The 12568-nt window shown below is 52.4% G+C and overlaps 1 protein-coding gene across 1 annotated transcript in view; it reads left to right on the plus strand.

The window, feature by feature from the left end:
• The window catches only part of VAC14 (VAC14 component of PIKFYVE complex), a 125886-nt gene that overhangs the window by 37859 nt on the left and 75459 nt on the right, over window positions 1-12568 (plus strand). Inside the window, exons 11-12 of the mRNA XM_003939929.4 lie at window positions 7503-7647; window positions 7905-7970. Of these exons, the coding sequence (XP_003939978.1) occupies window positions 7503-7647; window positions 7905-7970 (211 nt within the window). The remainder of the gene's footprint in view (window positions 1-7502; window positions 7648-7904; window positions 7971-12568) is intronic.

The raw sequence follows: 12568 nt of genomic DNA on the forward strand, positions 1-12568 counted from the left end.
AGGCGCTGAGTGGCTGCGAATAACAGCTCACGCCAGGGGACACATCGAGGCATCCAGGGCCCAGCATGGTGCTTAACCTTTGTGTTGGATCGTTTGGCTTTGTCTGAGTCCTGTGGGGTTAGTAGTATTACTTTCATGGCAGGGATGAGAAGGGAGGGAAGAACAGGGGCCGCTCTGTGGACAGTGGATCTCAGAGGGGCTTGGGTAGACACGGACTCACCAGGAAGCCACTACCGTTGTCCCCATCAAAGGGGATGGGGGCTCAGGCTGGGGAGGGGGCAGCATGTGGAGAAAGTTGGGTGGGTTTGAGCTCCGTGTTGAAGGTAGAACTGACAGGACTAGCTGATGGGTGGGGTGGGGTAGGCAGGAGAGAGGTGAGGGAAAGACTGCCTTCTAGAATTTTGGTGTGAGCCAGACCCTGGCTGTCTTGATGTCATTTGTGCACTGGGGCTGGAAGAAAGAGGGGGTGTGGTTGGGGCAGTCAGGAACTCTGTTCCAGGTAACTCTGAGCATCCCAGGAGAAGCGGGGATGCTCAGGTACTGGTTCCTGCAACGCAGGGAGCAGTCGGACAGACATTCGGGGACTGACATCAGTCCTCGTGCAGAGGGCTTAACTTTTGTACTGGAGACTGTGGAGACAGCGTCACAAGTGGGAACCGCAGGATCCTCCCTCTGGCAGCCAAAAGCCTGTTGTAGACTTGTCTCTGTAATCTGGGTTGTGGGGATTGAGGGGGAGGTTAGGGAAGATCTAGGAGAAGGCAGAGGTAGGGCTTAACCCATGAGATGCGGAGAGGGCACAGCTGTCCGCTGTCTCGTTGGAGAGACTGCCCTGTGGTGGCTGGGACAGGCCTACAGGATCCCTCAGTTCTTATGCTAAGGCCAGGAACCGCTAGACTGGAACCAGGGTTTTGGTTTATACCTGTCATCCAGGAGCCGATGCCAAATCCTACCTAAAATCCAAACCGTCCTACCTGAAAAACAACAGATGATTTAGTGCCTCCTGGCTCCTGGTGACAGAGGTCCCTGCGTGGCAGCTGCATAGTCTTCGTCACTAGCTGTGCTGAAGAGGTGGGCGCCTTCAGAGTTGTAAAACCAGAGCCAAGACGCTCGGGCCACAGCCCACCACCTTTTTCCCACAGGTGGTAATGACACAATGAGACTGAGCTTGGACACAGTGGGATTGTGCAGGGTCACTCCACCCTGTGATTCTTCAGGTACACTGCTTGCCCAGGGCACCACGTGAGGTCACAAGTTTACTTAGTTCAGGTCTGCCCGTGGTGGTAGCCGGAATGGAGACTCCTCCCACGGCAGAAAGACATTCCCGCCTGGCAGAAAACTGCCATGGTGCTGGCAGTCATGTGCCTGTGAGTGGCCATTGACCTTTGGAGAGCCTCATGAAAGCTATGGACCCTCCTCCAAAAATAGGCACATCTGCAGCTGGGTGCAGTGCCTCACACCTGTAGTCCCACACTTTGGGAGGCCAAGGCAGGTGGATTACCTGAGGTCAGGAGTTTGAAATCAGCCTGGCCAACACAGCAAAAAAGAAAAGCAAAAAATAGCTGGGTGTGGTGGCACTTACCTGTAGTCCCATCTACTTGAGAAGCTGAAGCAGGAGAATTGCTTGAACTGGGGAGGCAGAGGTTTCAGTGAACCGAGATCATGCCACTGCACTCTAGCCTGGGTAACAGAGCAAGACTCCGTCACACACACACACACACACACACACACACACACACACACACACAAAATACACATCCACATGAAATTCTGAATGCACTTTCAGGAGTTCAAGGATCACCATGGAAGCAATCCTTGCATCCCAGATCTTTTCATAAAAGATTTCTCACTTGGACCAAAACACAGGGAGATTTAACTGGCTAAACCCAAGAGCAGACGTCTCCCTCTTCCCCCTCCCTCATCTCCCCTCTTCCTGTGATGCTGGAGAAGTTCCTAGTGGTCCCTGGCTTCGCCACAGAAGAAAGCCACCTGGAAAAGCAGGGGGTGACGAGGTGGCTTAGGTCTGGGTTCCTCCACCCTCCAGAGCAGGGGAAATACATGGGTGGTTGAAAATTGGACCCCCCAGGGAGGGGTGGAGAGTGAAGGAACCAGGATGGAGGAAGCATGCTTGCAGCTGAGGAAAGGGTTAAGAGAAAGAAATGTTTTCCCTGGGTGTGCTCTCTCTCGTGACTTCTCTGAGTGCTGGAGCCAGCTGCCTGGATCCATGCCCTAACTCCAGAATGCCTGGCTGTGGCCTTGGGCAAGTAGCTTGATTTCCCCCGCCTCAGTTTGCTCATCTTTCAACTCAGTGTAATGATAGTACTGACCTCAAAGGGATATGGCTCTTCAGTGAGTTAAAGTATGTAAAGAATAGCCAGGCGTGGTGGCTCACGCTTGTAATCCCAGCACTTTGGGAGGCCAAGGCGGGCTGGTTGCTTGACCCCAGCAGTCAGAGACTAGCCCAGGGCAGCATAGCAAAAACCCATTTCTACAAAACATACAAAAATGAGCTGGATATGGTGGCACATTCCTGTAGTTCGGCTTCTCAGGAGGCTGAGGTGGGAGGATCAGTCGAGCCCTGGAGCCCAGGGCTGCGGTGAGCCAGGATTGCACCACGGCATTCCAGCCTGGGTGACAGAGCAAGACCCTTACTCCAGCCTGGGTGACAGAGCAAGACCCTTACTCCAGCCTGGGTGACAGAGCAAGACCCTTACTCTAGCCTGGGTGACAGAGCAAGACCCTGTCTCAATAATAATCATTTTAAAAAGTGTTTTAAGCATGTAAAAAACATAGCATGGTGCCTGGTCCACAGGAAGCACTTTACACATTTTAGCTACAGTTGTTATTACAAGAACCTTGTTATTCCCATCTTACAAAAGAGGAAACAGACCCAGAGAGGTTCACTTCTTGCCCAAAGTCACTCACTAATTAGTAGCCAAATTGGAATTCAAGCTAGATCAGCCTGACTCCAGAGCCCATGCATTTAATTTTATTAGTTGCAGTTGGAGAATTCCAGAAGTTTTGCAGTTGGCCTCCCTAACTCATTTGATGCAGGAGTTCTCAAACAGGTGTTATATGAACAGTCCCCCCTCTGACGCCCAGGCAGGTGCCAGGGGTCATGATGTTTTCAGTGACACCAGTTCTCCTGGGGTAGCTGGCTGCCCTATGCATAAGCAGGCAGAAAGTTCTAGAAATCAGTATTTCCCAGCTTTTAGCATCTGCTGATTGAAAAAATTTATAATTATCTATATTTGAAAAAGCAACTTCACTTTCAGAAGCAACTCTGTTTTTAGATTTACCTCTCTTCTAGTTTGATTAGAGATGTAACCTGAAGGCCGTAAAAAGTTAGACAGAAATGAAGTGCTGTCTCCCAGAGAGAACAACTGGAACTTGTTATTATTTATTGGTAGTATCAGAAGCATTATTCAGTAAGTCTGTATTTTAATAGCCATAGAAGTGCCATGCATTTGAAAACTATAGTAGGTGTATGTGTAAGACATTCATTGTAAGATGCTTTATGAGAAAATGCTCCGTGAAAATGGAATTTTGTAGACACCTTGAAATAACTCAGAAGCCCCCAGGAGTGACTCGTCTAGACTTTTTGGAACTGATGCTGAAATGTATTTTAAACTGTGAGTGAGCTCCCTCTGTTCTTGATGAGTAAGGTAAGCCGGGACAGCAGGGTGCCACACCTCAGGCTGCAGCCCGCCAGCTGGCAAGCTGAGCACATCATGCAGTATGCCCCTCTAGGTAGGGTGCAGGGTCCCAGAGCCCCAGTTACCCTGCTGAGCATGCACAGAGCTTGGCAGTGGCAGCCAACCCTGCCCAGCAGAGCAGCTGGGAGCTGACAGCAGCTGGGATCTTGACTCTCCCTTTCCCAGGCACTAAGATCAGTTTCCCTGGTGCTCTAGGGTCCACCTGCTTCCCATGACCTCCATCTCCAGCCAGGCATGGGAAGAGGGGCCCCGGGCGGGGGAGTGTCTCCAGCCCAGGGAATGGGTGCTTGGTATATGGCCTCATGGCCTCAGACAAGTCTCATACTGCCTCTGGACCTGGGGCTTGCTCATCCGTGCCTTGACGGGTTGGGTTACCTGCCCGTGAGTTCCCTTTCAGTGATGAGGTTCTGGGTTGGATACAGCAGGACCACCTCAGCAGCAGCCTGAAGATGCCCATATCTTCAGGTTCGCTGTGTTCATGTGTTTGCTAGTCAGAGAATGTGAATACGAAAAATGCTGCCAGTTCACATACCGGCTCCCTGAAATACTGCCATTCTTTGGCCGTGACACAGCACCCCTTGCAGGGGGGCTGTCCAGCCTGGTGTCTGGACCCTTTTGTGTTCTGAGCGTGCCCTGCACAGGTGGGAGCATCAGGCTTCCCCCATGTCCTCCGTCTCTCCTTCTTTTTCTTTCTTTTGAGACAGGGTCTTGCTGTGTCACCCAGACTGGAGTACAGTGACATAATCATAGCTCACCATAGCCTCAACTGTCTGGGCTCAGGTGATCCTCCCACCTCAGCCTCCCAAGTGGCTGGGACCCTAAGAATGTGTCACCACATCCAGCTAATTTTTAAAAATTTTAATAGAGGCAGGGTCTTGCTTTGTTGCCCAGGCTGGGTCTCGAACTTACGGCCTCAAGTCATCCTGCCTCAGCCTCCCAAAGTGCTGGGATTTCAGATGCGAGCCCCTGTCTCCCCTTCTGACAAGAAAAGACACTGAAAAATGTGTGCTCACCTCCTTCCACTGACTCCTGGAGCTGCCAGGTATCCCCTGGGCTTGGAGGGGCCGGTCCACACAGGAGCTGCCATTCTGCTGCCCCCGCCAGGAGACAGTGGAGGTGATGCCACCAGGGACCCTCTCTGAGCCTGCTATCCTGGTCAGGAGTCTGAGCTGTGTTGCGGGTGAGATTATTCTGGAGTCAGACTGATCATATCGAGACTACCAGCCCCACCATCCCTGGCTGTGTAACCTTGGACGGGTTACTTCATATCCATGTGCTTCAGTTCCCTCTTCTCCAAAATGGAAGTGGCATGCCTTAGGTCATAGGGCTTTTTAAGGAGTGACATGAGGCTGTGTAGGAAAGTGCCCAGCAGAGCGTTCACTTTTCAGAACCATCATGGCTGTCATTATTATCAGCGCTGTTATTCCCCCGGGGGCAGACATACCACTTGGCCTTCCCCATGCCGGTAGAGTAGGGGACCTGGTCACGGCACTGCCTTCCTCCTCACCAGCAGCTCCAGGGCAGTCCTGAGTCTCCCAGGGAAACAAGGAAAAACAAGGCCTTCCTCCCTGGGGGCTGTTTCAGCTAAGCTTGTCGCAGTGATTTGCCAGGCACAGGGTCCTTGTGACACCCTGGACCCTGGCAGCCTACGTGTCCCTGTGGCTCCTGCTGGAGAGGGGCTCACTACAGACATCAGGGCTCACAGGATCAGGAAAGACCAGGTTGGGGGTGGGGGTGGCTTCTGTGCACCTGCTTTGCACAAGGCCCTGGGCTGCAGGGAGGCATCTCTTCCACCGCCAGGACACGAGCTTCTCTAGCCAGGGGATTTTGCCGGCCCAAGAAACATATGGAACGGAACGCAAGGGAAGGAGCTCTGCAGGAGGCAAGCCAGGGTGGGCAAAGGAGGGACGGGGAGATAAAACAGTAAATGCTGGCTGCCAGAGATGACAAGAAAACACTCGGAAAGCCCTGGCGTGGACTGCCGTGTGACCTGCGCGGCAGCCCCGTGGCTACTGAGCACCTGGTGGCTGCTCTGGACCAAGGTGCACCATAACCATGAAATGCCCAGCAGGTCCCAAAAGCTTAGGGCACAGAATAGAATATAAAGTATTTGGTTGGAAATATTTATATTGACATTATATTGATTACATGTTGAGATGCTAATATTTAGGATACATTGGGTCAGTTAAAACATAGCATTACAATTTATTTCACTTTTTTCTTTCTCCTTTTTAATTTAAAAGTAGATATAAAATTACATCTGTGGCTCTTGTTGTATTTCTGCTGGACAGTGCACTTGAGAGAAACTGATTAAGAGATTGGTGGATCCAGTGTTTAAAACCACCCTGGACTCCTCTGCCTGTGTAGTCCCCGTCTGTCTCAGGCTAGCAAAGATTTAAGTGTTTTGGTATCCTCAGAAGACACTAGGAACTTGCAGCCATGTGGCCGCTAGGGAGATCACAGTGGTTACCCACCCAGAGGCTCAGTTCTGGGCTCTGTGGCTGTATCACATGCCCAGAGCTCCTGGCCACCAGAGGATAGATGTACCCACCCTCGCCCCTGGAACATGCACCATGGGGATAATCAAACCATATTAAATAGCAATTCCTCTTAGCAATTACAGAGCGCAGAATCGTGCCCTTTAGGGATTCACATCAAATGAGCTTCAGAGAGGCTGCAGGCGAGTGAGGAAAGCACAGCCATCAGTTCCTGATTCAAATGAATAATTGAGCAGCCTAGAAATGCCACAGAAGACCATTTTGTACTGGCAGGGGACTGATCTGCCTGGCCCAGGTCCTCGGGAAATGCAGCTCCTGGCCTGCACCTGTAGGCTCCGTTTGAGAAGTAATGCGTCGGTAGGAAGGGAGCGCCTCCCCGACATCCTGACATTTTCTACCCGTGATGTCCCCACCCTTGAAAATCCAGCCTGTGCCAGGGAGCAGTGCTTTGGATGGAAAACAAACTCTTAGCTCCCAGCAGCACCCACCGTCCCACAGGCTGCTTAGCGGGGCTTTGAGGACCAGCAAGGCTTCAGTCCACAGAAGCCAGGGGGCTTCCTGTGCCCACCAGAACAAAAATACGTCCTGAGCAATATCAGTTTCTCATAGGTAAAGGCTCTGTTACCACTTCCCCAACCCAAAGGAGCTCATTTTGGCCTCACAGGCAACTCTCAAGGTGTCTCTCCTAGGCCAGATGTGCTCAGTGCCCTGGAGCAGGGTGCAGTGACAAGGCACAGTGACCAGCCTCAATCCCTGACCTCACTCGAGAAACACCCGTCAGGTGGCCAGTGAAGGGCCTGGCAGAGGTCAACAGTTGTTATTGGGACCTTCCCTCATACGGTCTGGATCTGGTGATTTTGTGTTATCAAGAAAAGGTCTAAACGTCATGGCCTGAGCCTGGTCAGATCAGCTCAGTGACTTGGAGAGGGTTTCTCCTCCTGTACAAGCCAGGCTAGTGCTGGAGAAAAAGGAAGTGAGTGGGAGCCCAGGAGATCCATCCTTCTCCCCCAGACATGGTTATCATGGTTCCAGCCCAGCGTCAAGCTCCAAACGCCTTTGGAAAGGGAGAGAGAGAAGCTCCCCTTCAAGCCTCTGGGCTGGGCTGGGCAGGGCTGGTAGCAGACCAGCAAGGATGTGTGGGATCGGGTCATCCCTGGCCCCCGACCGCCCTTCCCAGAACAGTGGTTAGCAGTGTGTGGTACAGGATGTGCAGGCCCAGGTGGTGCCGTGACTCCATGGGAGAGGGCTATCACGGGCTTCACCTCTGCTCTCCCTCCCGGTCTTACCACAGCACTGAAAGAGCTCCAGTGACCCTTCACCTCGACGGGATCGTCCAGGTTCTAAACTGCCACCTCAGTGACACAGCCATTGGGATGATGACTAGGATTGCAGTTCTCAAGTGGCTCTACCACCTCTACATCAAAACTCCTCGGAAGGTGAGCCCTGGGCCCTTCCAAGCCAGGGAGCCTCTTCTGGGTCCACCATGGTTTTCTGGGGCCTGCCTGTGGTTGATAGGATTTTTGTCATAGCACTTCGAGAGAAACCCTGGCCATCAGAGAAGTGACACGTGCTACGAGGAGCCTTCGGTGGGTCAAGGAGGGAAGTGGTCCATGCAGACCCGTGGGACACTGCACCGAGCGCAGTTCCAGGGCGAGGGGTATGCTCACAGACACCCCTCCTTCTGTCTCTCTAGATGTTCCGGCACACAGACAGCCTCTTCCCCATCCTACTGCAGACATTATCGGACGAGTCAGACGAGGTAAGTCACCACTGCCACCCGTCCTTATGGAACATTGGCTGCCCTGCCTCCCCTTGTTAGTGACTGATGGGCCCTTAGAGCTGAGATATGCCTATTTTGGTACCGTGCATCCTTTCCTAGAGGTAAAGCTGTGTTTAAGACTCACTTTGGGGCCGGGCTCAGTGGCTCACGCTTGTAATCCCAGCACTCTGGGAGGCCCAAGTGGGTGGATCACTGGAGGCCAGGAGTTCAAGACCAGCGTGGCCAGCATGGTGAAACCTCATCTCTACTAAAAATACAAAAATTAGCCAAGCATGGTGGTATGTGCCCGTACTCCCAGCTATTCGGGAGGTTGAGGCGGGAGAATTGCTTGAACCCGGGAGGCAGAGGTTGCAGTGAGATTGTAACGTTGCACTCCAGCTTGGGTGACAAAGTGAGACCCTGTCTCCAAAAAAAAAAAAAAAAAAAAACTCACTGGAGACCCTTCTGAAGCACCTGGGGCAGGGTGTCAGTGAGGGAGGTGGCAGAGGGCAGGTGGGGAGGTTGGTCTTGGAGTCGGGCTGCCCAAAGGCAAGACATTTAGTATCTCTACATCTCAGCATCAGTTTTCCTCTGATCAATGGGAGTAGTAACCACGGGGGATGTAAGAGCAAAATGATCCACATAAAATGCTAAGCACCATGCCGGGCCCCTGCAGCACGCTCAGTTAGCACTGGTTGTGTTACTCATTTCAGCTGGACTCCGTCGTGATCTCTAGTTTGAAACTGGACTCAAGCTTTGCCTTTTGGGGGCCACCAAGAGCTGCTGCTGCAGAGGGAGAGGCTGACCCAGATCCCAGGCAGCAGGAGGGAGCCCTCCATAAGAGCCAGAGTGCAGAGGCTGGCCTGGGAAGTGGAAGGGACACTTGGGTCCTCCTGTCCTCTGGGTGAGGGGCTCCCTGCCTCCCAGCCAAGCGGCAGGATTTGCAGCCGGGCATGCTCATTGCACGGCAGCATCCCATTCCTCCGTCCATACCCGCCCTTCAGGCTGTGTATCAGATGCTGACGGTCTAAGCCAAGCCTCAACCCACTTTCCTCTTCCGAGCTCCCAGGCACTGTGAGCTGCAGGTAGAGCTGTATCTCCATGAGGCAGCGGGCTTGTGAATCAACAGACCTGCCCACACTGCAGAGAGTGGACCAGGCTGGGTTGGGGGAAGGGAGCGTTGCTGTGGCTCACCATTCCCCATGGAGTGAGGCTCCTCAGTGTTCCCTGGGCTGATGTCAAACTTGTCGGGGAGCCCAGGCAGCTGTCCTGCAGCCTGAATTTACTTTCCTGATCCTGGGCTGAAGAGAGAAACGGGACAGGCAGGTATCAGCCTGTAGATCCTCAGGTTTTCTGCATTACCAGAAAAATCCAAAACAGATGGTCTGTGAGTGTGCCCTTGGCCTCTCCTGCCTACCCCCCCGCCCCCATGCACACACACATACACCCCCCTCTTCCTGCATCACCCCCTGCGCTGCGAGGCCCAGGTGGACGTGGCCTGTTCTGCCTGGAGTTGGGAGTGACTCACTGCACAGTCACATCCCTCATTTCAATACAAAAAGGAAGAGCAGAACTTTGCTGATTGGTTCCTTCCCTAGGACTTCGCTGGAAGCAGCTGAGTTTTCAGTCCTTTAAATTGAGTTGTTTAATCCCATCCAGCTTTCTGTGCTGGAAATTGGTTTTTGTGTGCGTGTGCATTTAAAGGGAGCGGGCGGAGATGCAGTCCATTAAACAGCGCTGTTCAGGCTTCGGCTGTGGAAACTCGATTTGCTGAAGTGCCAAATGTTGTCAGGGCTTTGGGGCACGTCTTGTGGGCCTGCACTGGGGAGAGCATGGAAGCTGCTCTGGGGGATAGTTGAAGACATTTAGAGGAACCATAACGGCAGTGAAGAGCCCCTGCTTCCCCTTCTCTCTAGAGAAGGGATTTGGGGACCTTAATCATCAGCGGTGAGTCCTGATTCTGCCACGTCCTGGTTCCTTTCCAGAATCACATTCCTCAGTGTCCCCTGCTTTGTCTTTGCTGAGCCTGAGGGTGTGCTGTGTGTTTGACAATGGGAACACAGCCATGAGCAAGACAAAGCCCATCTTCTCCTGAAATTTCCTTTCTAGGATATCTAGAAAGTGCTCTCGGGATTTTTCAAATATTTCCATACACAGCCCTGGTCTTGAATTGGAGCTCTCTGGGATTCAAGATTATGAAAGCCCATTTGGTCAAGCAGGAACATAGACAGACAGGTCCCCTCCCACCAGAGTCCTCACTCACGGAAGTGAACCTCAGTGCTCCCTGGGAAGGCTTGCACATCCAGCTCGGCAGCCCTGCAGCACTGGTTGTAGTGGAAGATTCTTAATTGTAGAAAGTCATTACCGTGTTAGGAACCACACTGGACCCTTCACCTGTGTCTGTAGAACCCTCATGATGGCTCTGTGTGGGGAGTCCTCTTACTTCCATTTTGCAGTTCAGAAAACTTAAGTCCTGAGGGGGTCCCGTGACCTGCACACAGCCAGGAGGTGGTAGAGTCCAAACCCAGAGCCAGATCTGTTTGGCACTAAAGCCCGGCCCCTTAGTCGCTTCCTCACCGGCCGGAGTCTCAGCCAGTGTGCCCCCAGCCCCCACATCAGCAGCCGGACCGGGAGCTGGTGTGTGGTTGTATCTCCCTCATTTCCTCGTGATTTCGCCAGAGGAAGGTTTTGTAGTCTTTTTCTCTTGTTCCAGTTCTTAAGCGTAGAGAGGGGTATATATTTTTGTTCTTTGGTGGGGGAGTTTTGAGATGGAATCTCGCTCTACCACCCAGGCTGGAGTGCAATGGTGCGATGTCTGCTCACTGCAGCCTCCACCTCCTGGGTTCAAGCAATCCTCCTGCCTCAGCCAGGATTACAGACAAGAAGCTAGGTTTACAGACATGCACCGCCATACCCAGCTAACTTTTTGTTTATTTAGTAGAGATGAGCTTTCACCATGTTGGCCAGGCTGGTCTTGAACTCCTGACCTCAAGTGATCTGCCCACCTTGGTCTCCCAAAGTGCTGGGATTACAGGCATGAGCTACCATGACCAGCCAGTATGTGTATTTTGGAAAAGCTCCCCCTTCAACCCCCATATCCTTCATCTGCTTTTCTTATTGATCTGTTGCAGCTCTTTGTATATTTGGGACATGTGCTTTGTCATCTGTGTTGCAAATGTCTTGCTCTCCCGGGGCAGTTGTGATAAACCCACATGCTCTTCCCTCTCACTGAGAGCCACTGCCGTCGGGACAGTGCGCTCAGGTGTTGGTGATGCAAGAGCTGGCATGGGCGCAGCAGAGCCTCAGAGACTCAGCTGGCCATCTCTCTCAGTCCCACAGGCGCATGGCCTCACTGGGGTGTCTCGTCTGCCATTGTTCCCCAGTTCCACTGAGTGACACCTCATTAGTCTCCGCCCTCTGGCATCCTCAGTTGTCTCTGCCTTTCCATTATTCAAGATAAGTGGCTGTTTCCTCAGTACCGCCTGCTCCTTGCAGACATTATCTGAAAATCCGTTTTGTGTAAAAGAATTTGCAGGTGTCAAATTAATATTCCTGGCACTGGTATAGAAATCCTCCCGTAGCTACAGATCCAATTGTTTTTTAAGTGAAAACGTGACCCTGATTTCCACAGTGCAGACTGCAGGGCGCATGCTCACAGCATCCTGCTGGGTCCCTGTTTGGGAGGTGGGGCTGCTGCTTCCCCCGCCCAGAAGATGCCAATGGTCGTCTGTCTGGCAGCCAGGCAGCCGCCATGCTGCCTGAGTGAGTTCTGTCTGCAAGATGGCCATAGCCCCACCTGTGAATATCCATGGGATGGGGGTCTTCTCCATGGTCCTGATGGTGAGATCTCAGGTGGTCCCCAACTCCTAGGCACACCGTCTCCCAGCCCTCATTTAGAAGTCTCAGGGTGATCACAGTCTCAGGAAAATGCTGGAAGGATATCTATTCCCCTCTGAGTGAACGTGGGCATCCCGGACACAGCTGACCTCGCCTTGAATCCCAGCTCTAAACCTTCCTTGCCAGGAGCGTGGGCAAGGAGTTTCACCTCCCTGGGCCTGTGAAAGGGGGCTAATGATGTCTACACCTGCCTCATAGACGTGTTTAAAGAGAAAGTATAAAGCCCCTACCCAGATCTCAGCCCCTCGTAATGACCTTTCTGTCATTAAAAGTTTGTTTGGGAAACTTGACCTCTCACTGTGATGAACTCCCCCACCCAGGAGCCAGGCTCTTCCTAGTCCTGTGAGCCATCTGGATGTCCTTCGGTAATGCTTGAGAGCCTTTTTTGTAGGTTTTATCCACTCCTGATGAATACTCTGAGTGTTTTGTCATTCTGTTGTGATTTTGAATGACTTCCGTCCTGGTTCGTCCTTCCCTGACACTGACATGTCTTCAGGTGACACTGAGGCCTGCGGTTAAGAGCGCAGGCTTTGGGTTCGGGAAGTCTAGGAGGCCACCCTGGGCTCTGGCTCTTAATGGTTGGGAACCTAGCCTCTCTAAGCTTTAGGTTCCTTATTCGTAAACAAAGTAATAATGCAAGGCTACTCCCAAGTTTGTTAGAAGGATGAAATTAGATCATGAATGTCAGATGCTCAGCTCAG

This window comes from Saimiri boliviensis, chromosome 1, assembly GCF_048565385.1.
Source record: "Saimiri boliviensis isolate mSaiBol1 chromosome 1, mSaiBol1.pri, whole genome shotgun sequence".
NCBI classification, from domain to species: domain Eukaryota; kingdom Metazoa; phylum Chordata; class Mammalia; order Primates; family Cebidae; genus Saimiri; species Saimiri boliviensis.